The sequence below is a fragment of the Rhamphochromis sp. 'chilingali' genome (genome assembly GCF_963969265.1).
Source record: "Rhamphochromis sp. 'chilingali' genome assembly, chromosome: 7".
Classification (NCBI taxonomy): Eukaryota; Metazoa; Chordata; class Actinopteri; order Cichliformes; family Cichlidae; genus Rhamphochromis; species Rhamphochromis sp. 'chilingali'.
In genome coordinates this window covers 3,709,794-3,735,558 of record NC_137934.1, presented here as the reverse complement: position 1 = coordinate 3,735,558, position 25,765 = coordinate 3,709,794, and the positions used below count along the sequence as shown (strand labels likewise).

The following is a 25,765-nucleotide window of genomic DNA, read 5'->3' as shown; positions in this document are numbered from 1 at the left end:
CCACATAGTAACTCAAGTATGATAAAAACCAGTGAACTACATCAGGTATGCAATGATCTTTGGGGAGTATATAAATGATTATATACATATCATCCTTTATATAAATTCACTCCCAACATAGTCCTCACAAAGGGGAAAATATGTGTTTTTGTATGAGGCTGTAAATAAGTTAATTTATGACTGAAGATGAACATTTTAAAATTGGGGACTGACTAACTTTTAAAGCCATCTTCAAATAGCCACTCAAGAAACTAAACTCTTTCCAAAAAAAGCGCCACTACCATGAAAAAATAATATAACTCTAACAATTTATACATTAATAATAAACCATAAAGTATGTTTTTTTCTGTTTACAGCAAGCCTCTCACTTTTGGTAAAGACTCAGATGTTATTAGTGTGAATAGTTGCTTGAGTGGCACGTTTACCAGTCTGGTCACGTCTTATTTGGATGGATGGGCAGATATGATGATGTCCTTTATGAAATAAAAATGTTGCATCCACCATAAATATTTTTTCTCCAGTCAATTAAACCTTTAAATGAAACATAACCCATAACGCTTACAATAATGTGAAAGTTTAGTGGACACCAAACTCTGTTGTCCTTGTTAAATGTAGGTAATCGGGATATGGTCATATGATTTGGACCCAGTGGCGCTCCGTAGAACGATTTCAGGCAGGTTTCAGTTAAATTATTTCAGATAAATACTGCTTTACTATTGTTTTCTTTGTGTCGAAGTCTATTCTGGCATGTCTAACAAAGTCTTAAAAAATCCTTATTTGTTCTTTTTTTGTGCATTTAGAACCTAAATAACTTGAGAAGCAGAGAGACGAGAGAGCACAAACGAAACCGGAAGTAACTATGGGTTACTTCTCTCGCCTTTTAGCTTGTCTTCGGTCTAACCACGCGGAGAGAGGAAAACTTCCCATAATTCTTTGCTCAGCATGGCTGCCTCCTGTTGTCGGCGTGTGTGTAAACAGTTGTAACATTAGCTAAAAGAAAGAAAGAAAAACAAAGTGCAGTTTTCATGAGTCTTTTAAGCCGCACACAGATCTCTGGAAATCCGCTCTTTTCTTATCAAGCGACGAGGCCAAGATGAAGATCAAATCCAAGTCTTCGTATCACAAATCTGAGAACACCTTCAGGGTAAGAGCCCACAAACACTGCGGCGTGTTAATAGTACAGCAGCAAAGACAGAGCTGGGGAAAAGCTAGTTTGGTATGACTCTGTCACATTTAGAATAATTTGTGTACCATCTGCAGCACGTTTAAAGTCATGTGATCTGGGTTTGTTTTGTTTGTTTGTTTGTTTTTGTCTTTTTTAAGTTTCTCACATTTGCTGAAAGACTCGCCAACGTCAACATCAACGTGATCCATCGCATTGACAGAACTGGATCTTACGCTGAGGTTTGGAATCAAAATGTTCCGCTTCTTATTACGAACACCACTCTCATCCATTCATCTGTGTCTTACTGGTGAGGACTGTTTTGCTCTCTTTGCAGGAAGTAGAAACATACTTCTCTGAAGGACTGACAAAATGGAGGGACCTCAACTTGACAGAACATTTCAGTATGTATAAGGAAACATGAAGTATCCCATACTCAGGGGGAGCTTGTGTGTTAGTATTTTATTGAAGAGATTTGCACACAAAGCTAATACTTTTCCTTCACAGCCACGTTTCTGAAAGAGGTTTCCAACAAGAGCCAGTCATTCAACATGCTGGTTTTCCATCAGAAGTCCATCGTGGAATCTCTGAAAACCCACCTGGCCGTCCAAAACAGTCTGGCCTACCAACCCCTGCTAGAGTAAGAAGTATTTTATGTTATTTTTTGTAGCTGTAGGCTTGCATAGAATCATCAGGCTGCAATCTAAGCGCCTAATTTCTTCCTCCAGCCTCGTGGTGCAGCTGGCCAGAGACCTGCAGACCGACTTTTACCCCCACTTCCCAGATTTCTTCCTTCTGATCACCTCACTGCTGGACACAAAGGACACAGAGCTCCTGGAGTGGAGTTTCACCTGCCTCTCCTACCTCTACAAGTACCTGTGGAGGCTTATGGTGAAGGACATGACCAATATCTACAGGTGAGGCATTACATAAAGTCAGAGGGGCGAGTGATTTTTATTTTTTAATGAAATTTGAGATAATCAGGAATCTATTTTTAAGACTTAAAACGACCTAAGGAGCTAGTTTTGGGAAGCAAAGTGGGTGAAAATGGGTGTATGCTTTGTAATTTGACCCTAGAAGTGCTCTGGTTTTCCTTCTGCATCCTTCGCAGGTTACTTGTGTTACTAGAGATCAGATGCACATATGATGGTTAAATGTGAAACCTCTTTCCACCCCACAGTTTGTATAGCAGCCTGCTGGCACACAAGAAGGAGCACATCCGCATGTTTGCAGCAGAAAGCTTCTCCTTTTTGATGCGAAAGGTTGGTGATTTGGGTTCATGTCTCCACTTCTTGTTACTTTTGATTTACTTGTCATCTGCTGCGATACATTTCCATTGAACATCTTCTATTATTATAGACTGTTCTTGTACAGTGCTTTTCTCCTGTCCACTCAGCACTTATTTCTACCTCTAAGTGCACCTTTATCTAACACTCACACACATTCACACGCCGATGTACTTGTTGGGAGGGACTTGGGTTAGCGTCTTTCCCAAGGATAGGTTGGCATGCAGACTGGAGCATCCAGGGATCGAGCTGCCAAACTTCTGATTACCGATGACCTGCGCTAACTCCTGAGCTTGTAGCAGTTTCTTTCCTTCTACTGTATTTCTTTATTTGTTGTCGTTTTCCCCGATGAACTGGTGTATCACTTTGTCTGCAGGTTCCAGATCTCGATGCTCTGCTCACCCACGTGTTCTCCGACCTAGAGGAGCACCCTGAGAAGGTGGAGGGAACGGGCCAGCTGCTGTTTGAGATGTGCAAAGGAGTGCGAAACATGTTCCACTCCTGTGCTGCTAATGTGAGTTAACAGAGTGACTGCGCGGGATGGACATCACTTAGGTTGAATTAAGCACTTTTAGGTGTTGTTTATATAACCTGATGTGTTAAGCAACCTTTTTATCTTTCCAGGCTTTCTCTGTGGCATTGCGTAAGCTTGGCCCAACAATGAGCCGTGGAGTCTCTCTCCCGTGGACCTCTGTTAGGGACGCTCTGGATCACATGGCCCAGGCAGCAGCCGATCACGTGGACAGAGAACACATGCTGGTTTTGTGGGAGTCCCTCCAGGTAAGGCTGGACTCTATTTTGTGTCTTTTCTGCGCCTTTTTCACGTGTTTTGATGGCGCCGTGTCCTCTTCTTAAGGCCAGCATGTCGGAGGTGCTGGATATTATGGAGGCAAAGGGGAAAGACGCAGACCCGGCAACAGAGCAGCTGGAGAGCCTTCTGTTCATTCTGCACACCCTGGCATCCCACAAGGGTGGAGCCAAGATTACCAAACCGGAGTCTGTCTGCCAGGTGAGAGGAGAATCTAAGAGATTGAATTATATATAGAAATGCGAGAAATTCCATGGATTATGCGCGGGCATATGAAGGTGGCGTCTCATGGTACGATCTCGTCCTCGCAGACGGTGTTGAGGCTGATTCAGAGCTCGTCTCTGTCAGCTTCCTGCTCCCGTCTTCTTCTCCAGATCACATCCTCTCTGCTCCTCGGGGAGAACGTCAGCCTGCCAAACTCACTCATCCAAGAGACTGTGCAAAAGGTTTGTGCATGTAAAGATGGGTTTTTTGCGTCTGGTGTCACAGTGTGCGTAAGGACTGCATTATAAACACGACCAGAAAGAGAAAGTTGCCCGTTGCTTACGTGCAGACTTTCTGGAAATCTTCTTTATTAGATATTTCGGAGCACTGTGGGGCACGATCTGATTCTGGAGTTCACCAAAGAGATGTTCACCATGAAACAGTTTGAGCAGGTGAGTTCACTTTTTATTTTCCTCTGTTTCTTTTAAATCTCGCGGACTAACTGGCTTCCTCCTCTGCTGTCCTCCAGCTCTTCCTCCCCACCCTGCTGCGCTTCACCACAGGGCTGTTCAACCAAGGTGATGCCCTCTCTCACCACAGCAGCCTGGATGTGCTGGTCAGTCTCATCCTCGCTAAAGCTCCGCCCCCCACAGATGGCTCCATGGCCTTTGAAACCTACCCACTGCTTTTCACCGGTCAGACAACAGGGTGAGATTCTACGGTGAAATGTTATTTTCTACTGTTGTCGTGTCATTTTCCACGAGGTAAATCTGTTTTCTCCTCCAGCAGAGTGTTTAGCAGGAAGGAGGAAATTCAGCGGAGCCATGCGGAGTCAGAGACACTAGCTGTGCCTGAGCTGGTGCTGTCAATGATCAAAATTCCCGATGAGCCGGACCAACCCGTCAGTAACCTCTCGCTGCCGTGGGCTGCACTTGTACTGCTGCCTCATCTCAGGTAACTCCTCCCTGCAGGCAGACTCCTTTTGGTCACGTGTGCAACAGCATTGGTCAAAATGAGGAGGTGGTCAGGAGAGAGCTACAACAGTGAGTGTCTACAGGCATTTGTAAAGCGTCTTAGAGGCTCTGTCATGGTTTGGGGCTTTTGTCAGCCAGTGCTGTTGGGATCTTGTCAAAATTGATAGAAATATGAACACAGAAGCACATCAGTCATGGATTGGCCTCCCCTGGAGCTCGAAGCTCAACGTTGTTTAAGTCATCTTAACCGAGAACAAAACAAAAGGCAGCCAACATCCAGAGAAGATGCCTGGAGAGGATTAGTTTTGGTCCTGCATTGTAGTTTCATACATTCCTTTTTCTCCTGTCTGTTCAATGCGTAAAACTGGCTTTTGTCTGGCTTTTGTGCTGGGAGCCTGTAGTTTGGACAAAGGTTGCTGTGAGCTAACTTTACTAGTTGTAGCTCAAAGTTGCTGCTGCCAGGGAGCAGAAGTGAGGCATTCAGGAGCCAGGGATCCATCACTTCCTCTGGATTTTCATGGCAAACCCGACCCGAGTGCTTAAAATAAAAACCGACCACACCTCAGAGGCAACCCAGAGCAGCGGTCCCCACCTTTTTTGCGCCACGGACCAGTTTATGTCCGTCAGTATTTTCACGAACCGGCCTTTAAGGTGTCGCAGATAAATATAACAAAATAAAACCAGTACCAAAAAACAAGAAGATTTAGTCGGCGTTGGGGGCCCCTGACCCAGAGAGTTGGGGAAAGTTTCAGTTTTTTCTTTGTCAGCTTACAGTGTATTCATACACAGGCAAAAAAAGAGAGAAACATGTTAAATGTTAATATTTACACTCTTTTGCTTCAGGCCTCTGGCTCCAGCCGCTGTCGTACCTGATGTGACAGCTTTCCTAAACCGCCTCCTGTGTGAGATCGAGGCAGAGAAACTAGGGAAAGGTTTGTGATTATTTGTGTGGTTGGTTTTTTATTAACACAAATGTTTTCATTTGGTTGCAGTTTCATACGGCTCAGTGGGGTAATTAACAAGTACATCCAAAGCAAATAAAATAAGGACTGGAATTAATCATTTACCAACAAGTTAGAATGACTGGTTGTGATTTTAGTTATTTTTTAAAAGTCTGAGTTAACCTTAAACTTCATGTCTGGGATTTCTACAACCCTAAATTTGGGCACCAAAACAAAAACAGATTAAATGAAGGAAAAAATTAAAATACTTTATATATTTAATCTCCCAAAATTTAATGAGGTTTTCCCCAAAACTGGTGAGGGGTGAAAAAGTGAACAATGATTTTTTTAAAATTGCAAATTGAGTGACTCCTTTCTTTCCTGTCCTCTCTCCAGCTGCTCTGTTCGTAGCCAGGCAAGCCCTGAGCTGCCTCCTGTCTCTGGACAGCTCTGCCCAGCTTCTCTCACTGGTCACGGTGGAAAAAGTCAACTCGATCCTACAGTAAGCTCTGCGTGTGCGACCTAAAACACATTTAGCACCCTTTCTCTGTTGCCGAATGAATTTCCATCTATTGCATCAGATCAAAACACCTTTCAACAACCTGTAACCGCTGTCGTCGTGATTGTCACAGGAAATTTCCCACAGACCTGTCAGCTCTGCTGCTAGCAGACTTGTACTACACCCGTCTGTCACTCAGTGGGGTTTCAGAGCACCTATCCCACAATGCCTTGCTTGAACTCTACCAGATGCTGTACTGCAACCTCTCGTCCAACATTTCTAAGGTTTGTGCCAGATCACGGGACATTTCAGAATAGTTTAAAGACCAAATTTTCCCCCCTTAAAGTTAAGATATCTCACAACCTGAAGGCGCTGGTGGTTTGGGTGTTGGTGAAAACAGACATATTTAAACACAGTTTTGTTCTTTTTTTAAAATTCAGATTCGTCTGCTGACTCTGAGGCTCTTTTCTCAGTTCGATGCAGAGCTCCCTCCACAGACTGAGGTACAACACCCGCAGATTCTCATTAAACACATTTAAAGTTTGGAGTTATTGGAAATGTTGTTCGACTGTCTTCGTCCAGGGTGAGGATAATGTGGAGGTGCAGTCGGTGTTCGCAGTGTGTCTGCAGGCGCAGTTGGTGCCGGCTTCAGTGCACGACTACAGGGAGAAGCTGCTTCACCTCCGGAAGCTGAGACACGACCTGGTGCCGCGCAGCCTGCCCCGCGGACCTCCTGGCACCATCCAGCAGGTGTGGAGAAGAGCAGTGATGAAAGCATGACAGGATGAATAATGATGCGTGTTCTTTATCATGTGATAAGTTTGTTTTTTTATTGTTGCAGAGAGTATAAATACAGTATGTTGGCATATATAATAATGTTACGGTGGCCCTGAGAGGCCAAATGGGCCGCAACTTAAGAAACACCAGCAATAAGATAAACGCTGCAAAAGCACAAAAACACAACGGAAATAGGAAAAAACAGTTTTCCAAAAGCACAAGGGAAGTGTTTCTGGGGAGACAGTAACCCTGACGGACCAGTTGTAGAGGATTCATCGGTTTTATGAGCAAAGTAAAGATGAGAGGCAAGTGTGTTAGCCTAACTATTAGCCTAAAAATCCATCATCAGCATTATGTGAATGATGTGATTAAAACACACTTACCTAGCATGTTTTGGTTCCTGCAACTGGTCCGTCAGATTATTGTCTCCCCAGAAACACTTCCCTTGTGCTTTTGGAAAACAGTTTTTTCTATTTCTGTTTTCTTTTTTCCTGTTTCCGCTGTGTTTTGTGTGCTTTTGCAGCGTTTATCTTATTGCTGGTGTTTTCTTAAGTTGCAGTCCGTTTGGCCTCTCAGAGCCACCGTATAATGTAGTTACAGAGAAGTTATACGAGTCCCGTTTATTTTTAGATGCTTGGGTGGATAACCTTCCTCTTGTTTGACTTCAGGTTCCTCTGCGGTACCTCATTGCAATGCTGTTTGTGAACTTCAGGCCACTGTGGGACCCAGTCATTGAACTTATTGTGTGAGTGTAAAATAATCACGCTTGTTTATACTTCAAGAACCATGTACGTTCCATCATCTATGCTCCAGTCTTGTTACTTGGGCCTTTCTAAATGAGTATGCTGCTATCGAATGCTGGGGATTTGCTCTAAGCTGGCCTTTCTGTCAAATTACAGACATTTGTCTGCATTTCCTTTAAAACTACATTGACACTTTGAGGTATCCATGGAAAACATTTGGCGTAAATGGGTTTCTGTCTTTCCTCGTTGCAGGAGCCATGCCAGAGGCATGGACAACAAGGACTTCTGGATGGTGTACCATGAACATCTGGAGATGGTGGCCGGGCTGGCAGGTAAGGCTGTTTGGTACTTGTGTCACAGCATGTAATTATAATGGCATTTATTTACCTATGAATCCCTTGAACTGCCAAAAACACGTTAAAAGGGAATTCTGCTTTCTGCATGTAACAGAGAAGGAATTGGAAGAAGAAGAAGACGATGATGATGAAGAAAAGCTCAGTGTTCAGAGCGAGCCAGGCTGTGATGTCATTGAAAGCGGGGATGTGGGGACTCTTTTCCTAGAGCAGCTGAAATTGGCCTCCGACCCCAGTGAAAGGACAGACTTCACTAACTTCCGCAGTTTACTGTGGCGCGCTATGGCCCAGTTTACCGACAGAGTGGAGCCACGCAGCCGGGAACTGACCCCGCTGCTGCTCAGGTTTATCAGGTCAGTGTCAGCTGATTGACCATTTTCCTTAAATTCCATCATAAGAATATGTTCTGTTATCTGATCTTAAACTCGGCGCTTGTTTGCAGGAATGAGTTTTATCTCACAGACCTGCTGGTGGCGCCCACTCAGGACCTGAGGAAGAGAAGCGATGCTGCCCTGGAGGATAAATCAGGGATGACTGAGCACATGGAAAAAGGGGAAGAGGAGGAGGAGGCAGAGGAAGGAAGCAAACAGCTGAGGAAGTCCCTTCCAAGAAGAGCAACGGCCAAGTAAGAAATATTTGTAATACTGCTGTCCTCAAAGCGATGACGTTGTTTTCAGGGTTCTGATTTGCAAGCTGTTTTTGATTTTACCATAATTGTTTTACCCACGTTATTGCTCTGATGTCAAAGCGATAGCTGCTTTATTATTTGTAGTTACTAGTGTCATGTCTGGTTTCCATTTTCACTTTAGACTTCATGTAAAGTGTGTTTAAGGTATTTAACTGCACAGCATTCAATTTATTTGTTGGATAATTGTCTAAAAATATCTCCCAAAAAGCCACCTAAGTTCCTTGTTATTAGAGACCACTCTCCTAGATTTCACCTTGATGTGGTTTAAAAGAGCAAGTTATAAAAATACATTTCTCTCCAGGTTTTATGGGGTTAAAAGTGACCAAGAGACCAAAAATGTGTTTGCACCAAACCTTTATCAGATGTTATTTCTGCTTTGACGTTTGGCATTTTACCATGGAAGTCTATGTGGATCGAGTCTCTTTTGGATTCAGCCTCAAGTGGCCAATCAGGGAACTGCAGCTTTTGCCACAATTTCTTTTTTTTTTCTTTTTTCTTTTTTTTTTTTTTAGCTCTATGGGTTACCAGTTCAATTTAATTCAGCTTTATTTTTATAATTCCAAATCACAAAAACAGTTGCCATCTGGGGCTTTAGACTCTACAATAATAGAGAGAAAACCCCAGCAATCACACTTCCCCCCTATGAACAAGTACTAGGCGACAGTGGGAAGGAAAAACTCGCTTTTAACAGGAAAGAGCCTCCAGCAGACTCAGGGAGGGGCGGCCATGTGTTGCAAGTGCTTGGGCATGGGGGTAGTTTTTACCCAGTGTGCAGAATTAAATAAAGACTTCATAGAATAGAATAGAATTCAACTTTATTGTCATTGCACATGCACAGGTACAGTGCAACGAAATGCAGTTTGCATCCATCCAGAAGTGCTTTAGTGATATAGATATATTACAATATATATTAGCAATAATAAAGATATGTGAGTATAGGGCTGCTCAATTAATCGAATTTTAATCACGATTACGATCTGGGCTTTCAACGATCATTAAAAATGACTGAGCCGATTATTAGCCCCTCCCTCATTTATCCGCGACACCTTAAAGGCCGGTCCGTGAAAATATTGTCGGGCATAAACCGGTTCGTGGCGCAAAAAAGGTTGGAGACCGCTGATTAAGAGGACCCGAGGGAAGCTCGGAAAGCTAAGCAGAAGTTATTTGGAGAGTGACTGCCGTTGGTTGAAAAGAGAGTTTAAAAAAAAAAAAAAACTTCAGTGGTGTTGCACACTATTTTATATTATTTTTTTAAAGTCATTGTTAACCCTTTAAAGCCGGTCAGAGCAGTACGCTCCGTTTTGCGTAACTATTTTTAAATCCCTGTAGAACCTGGACCGTGTAAGCTAGCGCAATAATTTGTTTTGCATATGAAACCGGAGGAGTTGTACTTACATCTGATGCCATCAGCTTGTCCTCGGTCACGGTTTCGTTCCACATATAGCTTTGCAAAAATTGCATAAAAAGCGCTTGCAGGAACAAAAACATAATATTCCAGAAACACGCTTTGCCGTTCCTATCAGCTGTTCGTAACACTTCCCACAGTGAAATGATGCACATGCTGTTTTCTTTGCAAATCTGCATCATAGGATTGTTTTTTGTTTTTCCTGCAGTATATAAAAATTGCTGTATCTCCAAAATAAAACTATGAAGACACTCAAAATAAATTTCCTGTTGTTGTAAACTATTTTTTGCAACTTTATTGTATTTAAAGTTTTGAGGGATAAGCCTCTTAAATTTCTCCAAGTAGAAATATATGTAAACAAAACAAAAGCGATTTTCAATTTTTTTTGTAGTTTATTGCACTTTTTTGCAATTTATGTAATTACTATGGACTTAATGCATACATATTATTAAAATATGGGCTATAACAGTTGTATTGATGTATAGCAACTTGAAATGCTCCCACAAATGGCACTACAGCATGTAAAAAAATAATATAAGCTCTGGTGGACTTGGTTCTATAGTAGGTCTTAAAGGGTTAAATAAATATCGTCAAATAATCGTGATCTCAATTTCAGTGAAAATAATCGTGATTATCATTTTTGCCATAATCGAGCAGCCCTATGTGAGTATATTACAGAAATGGGTCTATTATGGTATGTTATAATGTACACGGTATGAAGTATGTTCATCAACTTATATGTACCAGAAAACTTTCATTTTTTAAATAAAACTTTGATATAACTATAATATAATTCTAGTGTATTGTACAGTAAGTAGAAGAACATAATGAACTGAATTTGTCTTTTGTTTCTCAGACAGCTCATCGCTCATCTGAAAGTATTTGCCAAGTTCACCAACCCTCGAGCTCTCTATCTGGAAAGCAGCCTCCGTGAGCTCTATAATCAGGTAGTGCCCAAGTCTGTAGCACACCCTGTCCTTAAAACATACGAGTTGTTCCCTTACTCAAGTCAGTTTTGAGGCAGTTGCTATTTTCTTGCAGTTGTATCACAGATTTCTTCTCTTATCTATCTGTTGTTCAGCTGCTCACCCATCAGGATCAGCAGATTCAGCAAGTGGCCCTGGAGTGTGTCATCACGTACAAGGACCCCAACATAGTTCCGTACAAGTAAGGAAACTACCTTAATCACCTCAGGAGACGGAGAGGATGTGATTACAGTGAAATTTCTCTTTGGCAGCAGCTCTCTCTCCCTCCGTCTCTTCTTCAGTGGTTTTATTGTTAAGGCTCTTATCATCAGCCCTCTGTGGTTACAGATGTAGGAATGCTGAGTTCCACCTCCGTGCTGTTTCTGTCTGACATTATGTTCTCTGCTGTCTGTTATCAAGATATCCATTTACCACACATTCAGCCAAGCTGCAGACAGACGGTCTGATCCAGGGGCCGTTAGCATTACAGACACGTGTGTGTGTGTGTGTGTGTGTTGCTTTGTTCAGGATCAGCCTGACACACTGAGCTGCTTTCAGAGTCTTAATTACATTATTTTGTAGATGGAATTCTTATTCTTTCATATGACACATGTATTGTTTGTGCTTATGAAAGTTATTACAATATGGAGAAGATATTTTAGCAAAGGTTCTGCAACACCTTTACAGAGTGATTAGACCTGCGTGTGTGTGTTTGCATTTTTTCAGGGAGAATCTTGAGAGGCTATTGGATGACAAACACTTCAAAGAGGAAATCGTCCATTTCAACATCTCTGAGGAGACCGGAGTGGTTGATGCTTCCCACAGAGGCAAACTTATACCGCTGCTCATGAGGTACTGTACAAGTTCCACTGTAAAGGTAGAGGCAGCATAAGCATGCATGAGCAATATCATCATTTTAATTTACCACACAACAACAACAAAGAGAAGGTGTTTTGCCCAAAACTTCTGACTCTTGCACAGTATTTTTACTTGGTTGTTAAATAAGGTTACATATTGCGTTTTTAGTTCATAGATGAACTCTGGTGTCCTCGAGAAAAAGAGGATGTTGCTTTTGTTCAGATTCTGGCTGTTGGTCTGATAACCTCCAGTTACTGAACATTTCTTCTGTGTTTTGCTTTTTTAATAGTGTGTCTGATAGCAATTACAGGGAACAAGCTTCTTGTTCTGCATTACATCCGTCCAGTGTTTTACATAAATCAGTATGATCACAGCTTCATGCTGTGGATTTGTGGAGAAGTAGTAAAACATTTTTACTACCTTTAACTTTCATTTCTACATTTATTTTGGCTTTAAGGGGAAAATTTCTTTCAGATAATCCCGTATTTTATCGTAAGTTTGTACAGCTCAGTGTTGTGTTGTGTACGACGCAGGATCCTGTTTGGTCGTCTGCGCTCCAAAGCAGGCAGCAAGTTTCAGGGGAAGGCGAGCGCTACCTACCGGTCCTCCATCATTCTACGCTTCCTGGCAGGATGTCAGGCTGAGGAGCTGGAGATGTTCATTGACCTGCTTTTTGAGTCAGTCAGCCATCACTGCCAAGGTAGGATATGAAAACGTCACAAGTAATTTATAAAAACAGACAGAGTGTCAACGGGTAGCAATTAATCCGAGTCAGTTTGTGGTAAAATGTGCATCTTGTCTGCAACGCATCGCTTTGTAGTGAGGGACTTGATTCAACTGGTGCATTCCTACATAAAAGGAAGGTTGCAGAGTGCCTGCATCTATTTACAGTTTATATATACATTTTCTATGTTTGTAGAACGGCAACAGATGCTCGACTTTTAAGGCTTTATTAGAAACAGATGCCATGTAGTTTTGTTGAGAGCCCGAAGTAATATTGGACAACATTGTTGCACATTATCAGATAATCCAAGCGAGATCATCTAGCAAAGTGCTTCCACAGACTATTTGGGTACAACAGGCACTCGCAGAGAGCTGCAAACCAATATTTCATTCATCGTTTCCTCCTCCTGTGTCCTCAGGTTCATGTCTGGCTGCAGTTCAGAGGGCGGTAGCAGAGACCGACCTGTGTGCTGTCCTGCCGCTGGGCCGTCTTCACAGCCTGCTGAACACTATAAATGTGGTGATCCAGAAACTGGGTCACCTCATCCACGTCTACCTGCCCAAAGTGCTGCAGATCCTAGTGTGTGTCACAGCGTCCGTGTCCACCATTTTGGACCAGAGAGAACAGGTAATCAGAATTATTCTTTCAGGGTTGAAGTTGTTTAATAGTCCTAACACTTTTTAACAGTCCTTATTACTTTCTGTAAAACATAAAAATAAAGAAGTTCGTATCTGCTTCCTCAGCTGCGAGCAGGCTGCATCAATCCTCTGAAGAACCTGAGGAGACTCGGGATCCTGAGGATCCTGGACTTCTTCAATTGCTTCGACACCTACAGCTTCAGGCCGGATGAGATTGATGCTGTCTTTGAGGCAGCGGTCTGGCCTCAGGTCAGAGAAAGATTTTTGTATTCTTACTGAGTATTTCTTTACTTTGTCCCGGCTTTCTGATGAGTTTAAATTTGTTTTTTATATGCAGGTGCACCGTCTCCCAACAGAGAGCACCTACTCCCCCACCCCTCTGCTGAAACTTATCCATGTGTGGTCCAAAGATGCCAGGTCAGCATCCTTCACAAATGTTTCTGAGTGTCGGCTGAAAGCTTCATCCAGGCTTAGTAAAGCGTGCTCAAAGATATATTTTTTTTACCGTCTCAGGTACTTCCCCCTCCTTGCCAAGCAGAAGCCGGACCACCCAGAGTGCGACATCCTTCTAAATGTCTTCGCCCTCCTCTCAGCTAAGAAAGTATCTCCAGCAACCATCGCAGTAGTAATGGACATAGCCGAGTATTTGGCAACAGCTGCAGACTTTGTTGCCTCAGAAACTGAGACGGAGCTCAGTGTCAACGGCTGTGTGTTTCCACAGCCTGCAGAGGGAGCTCTCATCGCAGCAGGTTAGCAGATCGTGACAGGAATTTGATGGCGTTATTTTTGTGCTTCTATTCAGAGCGCATGTAAAAAAAGTTTGCAAGCACAAATGTTGCATTTTGAGGAGAAAATTATTTTGCGTGAAGAAAAGTTTAATTTGAGCAAACAAAATTAATTTCCGCGTGCAAGAAATGCATTTCAGTGTTTGCTATTATCCATATACACACATATACACACACAATAACAGCCCCTCTCGCTCAGTTGTTGCCACAAAACTAACCAATCACAGACTGGCAAAAATTCTGATTGGCTGTTACAGTCTCCGATCAGCTCGCTAGCTACTGCATTCCGGAAAGACGGTCCAAAATGTAGCTAAGTCAATTTTTTGGTTAATATGTTTAATTATTTTTATTTTAAAGTATTCTAATTTTTTTAAGAGGATTGTTAGTTTTAATCTAGTTTAAACCCAACCACTCCACTGGACTTAGCTACATTCTAGGATGTAGAATAGGATTCATTTCCCTCTGCTGCTGATCACCGTTAAACGTGCACATGTTGTATCCTCCAGATTCACTTACTCAAGGCTCCAGATTGCTGCTGCCTCACATTCCCACGCTGCTGCACTACTTCAGCGGAATTGTACGCAACACAGACAGACTCAAGAAGAAGAAGTTCAGGGCACAGGTGGCCAAAGAGCTCAACATCCTGTCCAAGTGAGTTGAATGTCAAGTGACTCATTTTGGGTTGAGATAAAGGTTATGATTATGATTGTGGTTGTGGTTATCGTTATACACGCGGTTGACTCTTCCCCAGCTAACAGTAGGATGTGTTACTCTCTCGCTGCCAGGGTCAGCCGATTCGTGAGCAGCAAGGAGCAGAGCTCGATGCTTATCAGCCTGCTGCTTCCTTACCTCCAGAAAGGCAACAAATCACAAGTAAGACTTACAACTGAGTTTGTTGAACCTTGAAATTACAGTCATTTAACAATCTGTAGTAATTAATTAATTAATTTATAAAAACTTTTACATAAAAGCCAGAGTTTTGCAGTGTTATGGTGTGTGCTCGAGAAGTTCCGCTCAAGATAAACTTTGTTTCAGGAGACAGAAATCGACCTCCTGGCCACCATACAGAACCTGCTGAGACAGTGTGACAAGCCCTCCGCCTTCCTCCGGCCGCTCAGCAAACTCTTCTCCATCATTCACAACAAGCTGCCAAGGCAGGCCCTCACCAACGTCTTCAAGGTACAGCAGAGAACTAATGCAGCGTTACGCTGTCTGGAACTTATAATATAGGCATGGTGAGATCAACCATCAGCCTGTGGACAGATGCAAAGCAGGCCAGAGCACTTAATCTCACCATTTTCTCCACCACAGTCCTGTTAGCCACTGTGTTGAAATGTGTTTGGCTTTGGGTTATTTTTATTTATTTATTTATTCTTATTCATATCGGGGGGAGGTGGATGACTGTATTTGAAGTTACCAGCTAAGAGTAAATGATACTCAGCAAAAATAAAATAAAAATTCGACTACTTTTCCAGTTCACTGCACACCTAGCTAGCTAGCTGCTATAGCGGCCATGTGTTGGCTCCCGCCTGTCGTTCTGTCATTCAAAGCAGCCACGCCCCTATTTAGGCCTAATTTTAAGCCTTAGTTGAAAGAGGTGCATTATGTAAAAATTCAACACCCTGTCGGCTGTTATGAACTGAGAATTTTGTACCAGACATGTGAGTTGGTGAATTTATCATGAGAGTCTATGGGGATTGACTGGTTTTTTAGAGTCAGCCTCAAGTGGTCATTCAAGGAACTGCAGGTCTTTAAATTTCTTCTTGTTTTCACTTAGCTACACCGCACTGAATATCCTTTATGTTAGCTAAACTGTTCTGTGACAGTGCATCAAGCCACATAAAATAAAAAGAGAGATGTGTTCACTCCTGTACAACATTAGCTGTGGGAATTATTGTATGTCGTTACACTGGGTGTCCAAAAATAGCATAAAACAATGGTGTGAAACATAAGGCCTGGGGGCCAGAAGTGGCCCGGCACTGGAAAATGTGAAGGGGGAAATCAAATTTGAACTTTGAACTGTATTTTCACAAGTTTTGCAGATTTTTCTACTGATACAGAACTTTCCCATAACCATTCATACTACACTAATGTAATCCAGTAATAGATTTCTGTAATTTTAAATGTTTACTGCTTACAGTTTAAGCCGGTATTCCTTCATTGTGTAGAAAGTACTGCTGAAACTGCACTTCTTTTTCTAATAATAAAATATCTCAGGGATCGAATTTGTAGTTAAGCTTTTGTATACTGACAGAAAGTGGAGTTTGACCAGTCTGGTGGGCTGTATGTGGCCTGCGATGGCCAGTGTAAATGAAGAAAAATAACCAAAGTAGCAAATAACCAATGTTCTTATAAAAAACAGTTAAAAGAAAGTTGTTATTAGTTTTTGTAGCCCTTTTAATTGACTCCTCCTGTGCGCTGCTCTGTTCTCAGACTCTGTCGGATCTGGACCCTTCACTCACATACATCACTGACTTGGCAACAAAGGTGAGATGACTGTGATGAGGAACATTAGAGAGGAAATAATGTCCAACTTTTCTACAGGTCTGAACTGTAACCTCTGCCGTCATGTTCAGTCTGGGTCACGATACAAAGAGCAGCAGCTAACGGGCTTTTCCTGTGCTCACCTTTGCAGCTGAACGCGTTTGACAGTCGACACTTGGATGAGATCCATTTTGACGTGCGTCTGACGGCGTTCCAAGACGCCACCAGACGAGTTAAAGGCATGCAGACTCTGGACCTGGACTACATCAGCACTGTCATGCACAATTGTTTCCACACCTATGAGGTAAATAAATATTCACTGTTACACTTTAGAAGTTGTTTACCTTCAGGATAAACATTTCATTGGCTGATGTTTTGCTTCTATTCTCATCTCGCTCCTCCGATGCAGATCGGGGACATGTCACTGGGAGACAACGCCACCTTGTGTCTGTCTGCAGTGATCGCCCAGCTGGCAGCGGTCGGGCCCGGAGAACAGATCTACAGGGACGTGGTGCAACACATCATCCTGGACGCTGTGCACAAGGGCCTCCGCAGCAAAACGGAGGTAACAGCTGTAACTATGGTTACCGCTTTCTTGTTTCTGTCAAATGACACAGATGCTGTGAAGCCACTAAACTCACTTGCTCACTCTGTTGTGCTTCTTTATCTTTCAAGAGTGTGCAGCATGAGTATACAACCATACTGGCCTGCCTGGTGAAGACCTTTCCTTCCAAGAAAGAGTTTAGAGACCTGGTGCAGCTCGCCAACTACAGCGACCCCGAGTCTGACTTCTTTGAGCATATGAAGCACATCCAGGTAAAAGAGGGAACACAAAAGCTCACACTTCTGCCTTCTCCTCCTCCTTTATCCCACTGATCACCTTTTCTCTCTGTTCAGATCCACCGTCGGGGTCGTGCCCTGAGGAAGCTCGCCAAACAGCTGACCGAGGGTACGGTGCTGTTGACGCCTCGTTCCCTCCAGAACTACATCATGCCGTACGCCATGACGGCCCTGCTGGACGAAAAGATGCTGAAGGTTACTTGATTGTGGTTTCATTTTAAAAGTTAAGGACGTATTTTTTTCCTTTTTCTTTGTGTCTAAAATCTTTCCTCTTTCTCCTCCTTCCATACTGCAGCATGAGAACATGATATCAGCATCGGTGGAGGTGGTGGGCGCGGTATGTCGCAGGCTCACCTGGTCCAAATACCTCTACTACCTCAAGCAGTTCGTCCACATCCTGCAGACAGCGCAGGCTGAACAGAAACTGGCTGTCAGGTAAGGTTGCATATATTTGTAATCTGAGTATATCTTTTTTGTCTTTTCTTTTTACACTACCTGTTGTTCTGCTTTACTTGCTCCAGTTTGCTGGTCACAGTCTTGGAGGCTTTCCATTTTGACCACCAGACCCTCAGCAGAGAAATGGAAGCCGCCAAAGCCAGAGAGGGTGAGCGGCTCTGGGGGGTGACATGAATTTTCTTGACTAACTACATGAATAAATGAAGTAAAGAAATATAAATGTGTGTCTTTGGGAAGCTGGGAGTGTGGAAATCAACGCAGACGACGAGAACATAGCTGCGGATGACGAATCTGACGCGAGCGACGATGAGGAAGCGATGGAAGTCGATGGTAATGCTTCCACTGATGTCACCATGGAAATGGAGGAAGCTCCTGCCACTAAAGTCAAGGCGCAGGCAGCTCCTAAATTATCCACGGCAGTGAGTGGACTGCCGCAGAGCGCGGAAGAGTTGGAGTCTCTGATTGGTTTGATCCATCAGACTGTTAATGAGAGCGTCCTGCCCCGTCTCCACAAGTGTCTCAATGCAAAGGTACGATGCACACGAACGTGTGGATGTGTTGGTAGTTTTTCTAAAAACCTTCAGGAGCAGAGTGTTGGTGATAATGTGTGGGTTTCCTCCAGGTGAAGCGTGACGAGGAGCACAAGGTAGTGAAGTCAAAGGATGTGAAAGACGAGGAGGTGGTGCGGATACCAATCGCCTTCGCCATGGTCAAACTAATGCAGACGCTGCCTCCGCACGTCATGGAGGTCAACCTCCCCGGGTACGCAGCCGTGTGTCCATAAGCACAAAAAAGATCATCTGCTGTGTATTTCAAACCTTAGACAGTAATATGACATCTGATTGATTATTTCTGCTTCTGTTACAGGATTCTGATCAAGATTTGTGTTCTGCTGAGGAACCGTTTCCAGGAGATCCGTGACGTGGCAAGGGGAACTCTGGTGAAGATAATCGAGACTTTAGGCTGCAGATACCTGCAGTACCTGCTCAAAGAGATGCAAGGCGTTCTGGTCAAGGGATACCAGGTAGGAACACACACGCAACAATGCAGTCCTGCAAACATCAATAAATGCTTCAGGTCACCTTAGCTTTAATATAGCGCACGCATCATGCAGCAGTATGTGCTTAAAAGAGTACCTCAAGTAGAAGTATGCCAACATAAGTACAAGTAAGTAAAACGTGATAAAAGAGCGTGACAGTTATGTTTTTATGTGCATGCTCAGACTTGTATGAGTACATGTAATTGAGCTAACCCTAGACAGGAAATATAATCTAATGTTACAGTTGATGTCATAACAGTAGAAACCTTTGTTGACATGAGGCAAACCTGATCAGCCTAATATTTGTCTGTTTTTGTCCCTCCTCCATCCAGCTCCACGTGTTAACATTCACAGTGTACCAGCTGCTCTCAGCTCTCACTCCAACCCTAAAGAGTGGAGACCTGGACCCCTGCATGAACATGCTCATTGATGTAAGCTTGACGTCTTTCAGGAACATTTTTTCTTTTTACTTTTTTGTGTTTATATTAATCTCTGTCCCCCTATTACACTCTCCTCCTCTCTGTTATTGTTGCTCCACTGACCAGATCTTCAATAACGAGCTGTTTGGGACGGTCGCCGAGGAGAAGGAAGTGAAGGGTATCGTTTCCAAGCTGATGGAGGCCCGCCACAGTAAGAGCATGGACTCGTACGAGCTACTGGCACAATTCTGCAGCAAGGAGAGCATCACCAAGCTCATACTGCCCCTGAAGGAGGTGAGGAGGGGTTTGAACTTAGAAACAGAAGATAATTGGTAATCAGTCACAGTGGCGGATAATATGGCCAAGTGGCCAACAAGATTTTTTTGTTTGTTTTTTGTCAGTTTTAAGATTACCCTGACAGGATGAAGATGCATCTAAATGTGCCAAATAATGAATTATTGACTGATTGTCAGGTTATCAAATATAAAATGTAAAAAAATATTTTAAAAATCAATAATTATAAAAAAGCTAAAAATAAAGATGGTTACATTCGGTTAAATTTTTTAAAAACTTTCCAGCAGACTTATTGACATGAAATATTTGGCAATCAGGCGCTACTGATCACATAAATCATGTTTCTTGCCTTTACTAAGACTTTGATTAATGTACAAACACAAGGTTACCTGCCTAGCTAAATACCCTTTGTGAAGGCCTCTAATAATGACTTTTTTTACAATTAGTTTTCTGTTATAACTTATCTGCACTCCAGTAATGTTTTCGGGATGAAATCACCTGAGCTCTTTTTCTTCTTTTTAACTTATAGCTTTTAAAATCTCTAAAATCTGTTATTAAGTAACAAAGTAATTAAGTAACAACTTTAAACACAAAAACATATAAACAATAATCATAGCTAGTACTTACATGGAGTTTACAAAAAATTGCAAAGCATTTCTTAACATCAGTGAAGTAACAGCCCTACTGTGTGGCTAGTTTAGCTTCATTAAAAATGCTATCTAACATACTTGAATTGTCAGCTAGTTAGCTACCTAGGTAGTTAGCTAACTAGCTGCTGGATTGAATTAAATATAACCATATATTTAATACACATCCGTTTTATATAACTCTTGTACATAAATAAATTTTGTTAGCTGTTTTAGCTAGCTAGCGTCTTTAACATTACTTAATAGTATTTCTTTCTTAATTTTTAAGTCCATGTTTTCTTTCGTTAGCAACAACATTTTTAACTAAATTGTTAATTATTAACAACAAAATTCATACGTCGAACAAAATGCCGTTGTCGATACAAATTTTGGTGAAATTTGGTGACGGGTATATTACGCACGTATATAACTTTTATTCTAACGTTTATTTTTCTCAAACCAGATCTTGGAGGCTACATCGAGTTTGAAGGTGTGTAATCGGGTGGCTGCAGTACTGCGGCGACTGGTCTCAGGTCTGCTTGTCAACAGCGGCATGACTTCGCAAGACATCCTTCTGCTGAGCCATGGCCTTGTCAGCCAGAGCCTGCCACTTCTAACAAAAAGAGACCGGTACACACACACACACACACACACACACACACACACACACACACACACACACACACACACACACAGTCTAATATCAGAGTGCAATAAATTATTTCTAATATTTTGTCCAATTTCCTGCCTATGTCATGTTTGCTTGTAGGGACAAAGCATCAGCTAAGCCTCCCCCAGATCCCAGACTGCCCCCTCCCAGCTGTCTGCTCCTGCCTCCCACTCCAAAGAGAGGAGGTCAGAAAGCTCCCGTCAGCAGCCGCACCAACATGCACATCCTGGTGGATGCCGGCCTCAAGGTGCGCTTTCTCCAACAATACGAATGATCTCTGTAACATGGCACCCTGTACTTTTATCTCAAGAAGGAATAAATGTGTGTTAATGTGTGCACGTGTCTAATGCTCAGCTGCTCCACCTGAGTTTGAAGAAATCCAAAGTGACATCATCCGATCCCTCAGTCCTGGAAATGCTGGATCCTTTTGTGCACTTGTTGCTCACCTGCCTCGACTCCATGCATGTCAAGGTACCAACACTTACCTGGGCATCTTTTTATTTCGTTTATCATGGATTGCTTAAATAAACCTCCATCAACCTCTGCTTGTGTCCCTCTCAGGTGATCACAGAGGCTCTGATAGCGTTCACTTGGCTGTTAAAGTTCCCTCTGCCAGCAGTAGAGCAGAACGCTGGGCAGCTGACCAAGCAGCTCTTTGTCCTGCTGAAGGATTACTCCAAGGCTGGAGCCGCCCGCGGGGAGAACTACCACCTGGTCCAGAACTGCTTCAAGGTATAAAATGCATCGTACTCTTTAAAGTGAGGTTTAAAGATGATCGAGAATGAGGTAACATGTTTTCTTTTTCCTAGGCCATGACAGTTCTGGTGAAGAATGTGAAAACCAACAACATCTCTGAGACGCAGCTGCAGGTGCTTCTGGGATACGCCGAGGAGGACATCTACGACCAGTCTCGCCAGGCTACTGCCTTCGGTCTGCTCAAGGTAAACCAGTGGAGCTGTAGTCAGAAACATTTCTAATGTAATGTGCAGTGTGCTTACGTGTGTGTGTGTGTGTGTGTGTGTGTACACTCCAGGCAATTCTGTCCAGGAAGCTCGTTGTTCCCGAGATGGAGGAGGTGATGAAAAAAGTGGCCAAGTTGTCGGTTACTGGCAGCAACGCTATGATCAGAATCCACTGTCGACAGGTACAAACTCCTTTTCTGCTTTCACACCGACTCGTTGGCAGACTCTCAGGTGCAGCTTCTAAATGATGTTTTTATGTGGTGCAGATCTATCTGAAGTACCTGCTGGACTACCCGCTGGGGAAGAAGCTGAAACTACACCTGGAGTTTGTGGTGGCACAGCTGCGCTATGAGCAAGACACGGGCAGGGAGTCAGTGCTGGAGATGCTGGCATACATCTTCCAGACTTTCCCTCAGGTGTGTAAAAATATACAAAATAATAGAAACGGCATACTCTGCAGGATAATGAAATCCAGCCGCACTGCACATTCACAACATCGGTCCTGTTGTCAAACATTGCTTCTTCTTTTCTTTCCCTCCCATTCAGAAAATTCTCTTGGGGCACAGCGCTCTGTTCTTTGCCCCGCTTGCTCTTGTTGTGGTCAACGATGACTCGGCGCGGTGCAAGAAGATGGCAGCCATGGCCATCAAGACTCTGCTCACACAGTTGGACTCGAACAACCAGAACACGCTGTTCTCCATTGTCAGCACTTGGCTGAATGCAGAAAAGGTACATACAAAAACGCTTTACTGGTTTGGAACTCATTTGCTCTTCATACGTGCTTTATTTCTTGGTGGAATAGTTTCCAGTTCTTAGCTGAGAGGAGTGGCCCTCGCTGCGGTCTTCAGTTGCTGTAACCGATCTGCTTCATTGTTAGACGTGTGCGTTCAGAAATGCTCTTTTGCATTTTGGTTGTGTTTTTATGAGTGACTGTTTCCTTCCCATCTGTTCAAAGCACTCTGGCCGTTCTCCTGAAACAGGATGTTTTATGTTTATCGGATTATTCTCTGTAAACCCTGTTGGTGGTTGTGTGACCAGCAGCTTCCGAAATACTCAAACCATCCCTTCTCGCACCAATAACCACGCCACGTTACTTAAATCATCTTTCCTCCCCATTCTCATGCTCAGTTTGAATTTCAGCGGGTTGTCTTGACCATGACTACATCCCCAAATATGTGGAGTTGCTGCCATGTGATTGGCTGATTAGATATTTGAATTAATGAGAAGTTGAGCCGGTGTACCTAAAGTGGCCCGTGATTGTATAGATTTTTGCAGGGGAACAGTTTTACAGTTTGCTTGTTTTTTAGTTAAAGTGAACCGTTATAATAGATAATTTTTAACGTTTTGTTTATATTTTATAGTGTAGTAATGTCAAAATTAGTGCAGTCAGCGTTATTAACGCGGCTAATCCCCGCTAGCGAGTTAACGCGGATCGCCCCATTTAACCCTCGCATGCGGTGATCCGCGTTAACTCGCTAACGGGGATTTGCCTCGTGAATGCGGTTATGGCGTTAACGTCCTATTAACGAGATTAACGCTAACAGCACTAGTCAAAATTTATGAAGGGCCAAAATCCACAATAAATCATTCATCGGTCACATTTATTTACTATAAGCAGTTAGGAGATGGTTACATAACTGACTGGTTGATGTAATTTGTTTAATTGTGCATGTAGTGGCTACATTTGGAAATAGTGACATTAAATTAATAAGCTGCATGAAAGATTACATTTCTTCAACAGAAAAACAAACTTGATGCACTTATGTCTTGTGTCAATTATTTATTTATTCAACATTTGGCAGTTTTGGCCCTCCATATATTAAAGGTCCTATTACAAAATCTGTCCTTGTATAAACTGAGAAATGTTCTCCTTCCCAGGTCAGCCTGCGGCGTCTCGGGGCACAGATATGCGGCCTGTTCGTGGAGGTGGAGGAGGAGAAATTTTCCCGTCGACTGGAGGACCTGCTGCCGTTGCTGGAGAAGGAGATCGACCCCGACAACTATGAAGATGTGAGTCATCACACAGGGAGGAGCAGAAGTGCGATTGAAGGCAGTGAGTTCAGAATAAATGATTAATTTGTAACCTTCTCTTTCAGATCGAAGAGGAGCAGGAGGAGAAAGGAGCTGACAGGCTGCTCTTCAGTTATCTGACTCTCCTCACTAAGCTGAGCAAACACTGTGGATTCCTGGAGCTCAGCAAGCCTAGTGACACACTCCGGAACATCTGGGGTAAAGAGCGCACATGCATCACCTCGCCGTTACTGACAAATGCATTCTGCACATGCTCATTAAAACATGTCTTTGCCTTATTTTAGGTCACATCGAAGCCCACCTGCGGTACCCTCACTGCTGGGTGTGGCTAACGGCCTCACAGCTTTTCGGCCAGCTGTTTGCAGCTCACCGGGCAGAGCAGCTGGTCGCCGTTTGGAGAGGCGAAGGAGATGCTTCATCAGAGTTGGCAGCCACCGACTTTATCACCTGCAACCTGGATAAGAAGGTAGAGCCAAGATGCTTGTTTTTGTTTTTTTCCCCTCTTGCAGCAGACTTCATTTCTGCATCTTATATTTTAAATGAAATCTTCTTTCCCTTTGTTTTCTGAAATCTAGATGAGAGAGTTGGCGCTGTCTTTTTGCTATCAGCTGCAGTCCAAGTACCTGGACACGGCGTCAGGAGAGCAGGTGCGCAAACCCCACCGAGCCACACACCTGCCTTCCTGCACCTCATACATTTAAAGATCAGCTCATACAGGTGTTTGGCTAACAGAGGCGCTTCTGCTTCACCCACAGGTGATCAAGAACTTGCTGTTCGTCGGCAAGGTGATCTACCTCATTTCCCCCGAGTCCCAAATCATAACTCCTCAGGAAGAAGAGAAAGAGGGAGAGGATGAGCAAATGGAGAATGGTGATGAGGGAGATGAAGAAGAGGAGGAGAGAGAGGAAGAGGGAAAAGAAGAGGAGGAGGAGGAGGAGGAAGAAGATGACAAAGAAGACAGGCCTCCTTCCCTGCTGTGGCTGATGAAGAAGCTGTCTCTGATGGCAAAGAGAGAAGCTGCATATGCTCCCAAAGTTCCCCTCAAGGTAAACTTAGAAACACTTGTCTTGTTTTTTTTAAACCCAGTGATGATTTGAAGTGCCCGTAATGTGACACTGTTTGTCCTTCACTGTGATTTCTCTCAGAGAACGTGCGTGTTTAAGTTCCTGGGAGCAATGGCCATGGACTTGGGGAAAGAACGGCTCGCCCCGTATTTGACCACAATAATCACGCCACTGTACAGAGAGCTGGACAGCACATACGCAGACCAGGGTAACTGCTCTGAACCAGTGTTGCCAAGAATAAAAAAAACCCATCCTGACAAAAAGTGTTAGATACACCGAATGACCCCTGTTGTCTCCTAATCTCTGATCCAGATCCCACACTGAAGAACCTTGCTCAGGAGCTCATCGAGCTGATGAAGAAACATGTGGGCCTGGAGAGATTCTCCCTGGCCTTCTCTGCCGTCCAGAAGGAATTCTCACAGAGACGAGCGGCACGCAAACAACACAGAGCCATGCAGGTATGATAGACATCGCAATGAGACACACACGAGAAACAACTTTAATTTGCCATCGATCGTCCTCACAATTTCTCCTCCGGTCTCTGCAGGCGGTCGCAAACCCAGACATCGCTGCAAAGAAGAAGCTGAAGAAGCACAAGAACAAAATCGAAGCCAAAAAGAGGAAGATCGAGTTCCTCCGGCCTGGATATAAAGCCAAGAAGCAGCGAAGCCACGCGCTCAAAGACCTGGCCATGGTGCAGTGAGCCGAGGACGCTAGGAGGGGATGAAAGCTAGGCCAGCTGATGCAGAACAGACTCAAAAGGAAGCATGGATAAGAGTATACCCAGAATCCTGTGGGCTTCCGATTCAACTTAACACAAAAGACCAAACAGAAGCTTGACTGTGTGTACAGAGCAAGGACGCTGTGGAAAAACCCAGAATTAACGTCTGTTACACGTCACGGCGCAGCACTCATTCATGTGAATTGCAAAGCTGGAATCTATTTTATATCTTCTTGCTGTGAACAGGCTACAGTTTTGCCCCAATTTCTATCCCGTGCAGTTAAATGTACATGTATTTGTAATTAAAAAAGATCCATCTGTTTATTGTCATGTCTAATGTCACTCGATG

At 43.4% G+C, this 25,765-nt stretch overlaps 1 protein-coding gene across 2 annotated transcripts; it reads left to right on the top strand.

Annotated features, from left to right (window-relative positions):
- The first annotated feature begins 923 nt into the window (after positions 1 to 923).
- Positions 924 to 25,738, top strand: utp20 (UTP20 small subunit processome component). Of its 2 annotated transcripts, none has more exons than XM_080886199.1 (61): positions 924 to 1,144; positions 1,324 to 1,404; positions 1,500 to 1,566; positions 1,670 to 1,802; positions 1,891 to 2,079; positions 2,343 to 2,424; positions 2,825 to 2,962; positions 3,073 to 3,228; positions 3,305 to 3,457; positions 3,568 to 3,702; positions 3,835 to 3,912; positions 3,990 to 4,168; positions 4,250 to 4,414; positions 5,278 to 5,366; positions 5,772 to 5,877; positions 6,008 to 6,158; positions 6,315 to 6,377; positions 6,457 to 6,624; positions 7,320 to 7,396; positions 7,647 to 7,726; positions 7,845 to 8,100; positions 8,190 to 8,372; positions 10,697 to 10,787; positions 10,922 to 11,007; positions 11,532 to 11,657; positions 12,197 to 12,363; positions 12,806 to 13,014; positions 13,131 to 13,274; positions 13,363 to 13,442; positions 13,539 to 13,774; positions 14,317 to 14,461; positions 14,596 to 14,683; positions 14,846 to 14,989; positions 16,244 to 16,297; positions 16,446 to 16,598; positions 16,704 to 16,859; positions 16,970 to 17,110; positions 17,192 to 17,329; positions 17,430 to 17,569; positions 17,656 to 17,738; positions 17,828 to 18,120; positions 18,213 to 18,352; positions 18,458 to 18,614; positions 18,962 to 19,060; positions 19,175 to 19,342; positions 20,432 to 20,598; positions 20,738 to 20,885; positions 20,993 to 21,109; positions 21,200 to 21,370; positions 21,448 to 21,579; positions 21,672 to 21,782; positions 21,867 to 22,016; positions 22,147 to 22,329; positions 23,479 to 23,610; positions 23,697 to 23,829; positions 23,916 to 24,097; positions 24,207 to 24,278; positions 24,387 to 24,677; positions 24,777 to 24,903; positions 25,008 to 25,153; positions 25,243 to 25,738. In XM_080886199.1, exons 1-61 carry the CDS (start codon positions 1,094 to 1,096, stop codon positions 25,396 to 25,398), a joined length of 8,436 nt encoding a protein of 2,811 aa, XP_080742325.1. In that variant the 5' UTR covers positions 924 to 1,093; the 3' UTR covers positions 25,399 to 25,738. The 2 variants fall into 2 exon arrangements, with proteins under 2 accessions (XP_080742325.1, XP_080742324.1); XM_080886198.1 differs by having other exon boundaries at positions 4,247 to 4,414.
- Positions 25,739 to 25,765: the final 27 nt, after the last annotated feature.

Excerpts from the sequence above, each read along its gene's own strand:
- utp20 (XM_080886198.1), top strand. The coding sequence starts at position 1,094 with ATGAAGATCAAATCCAAGTCTTCGTATCACAAATCTGAGAACACCTTC. Across the intron at positions 5,367-5,771 it reads GGCAGAGAAACTAGGGAAAG|CTGCTCTGTTCGTAGCCAGG; the intron begins GTTTGTGATTAT and ends TCCTCTCTCCAG. Across the intron at positions 8,101-8,189 it reads CTGCTGCTCAGGTTTATCAG|GAATGAGTTTTATCTCACAG; the intron begins GTCAGTGTCAGC and ends GCTTGTTTGCAG.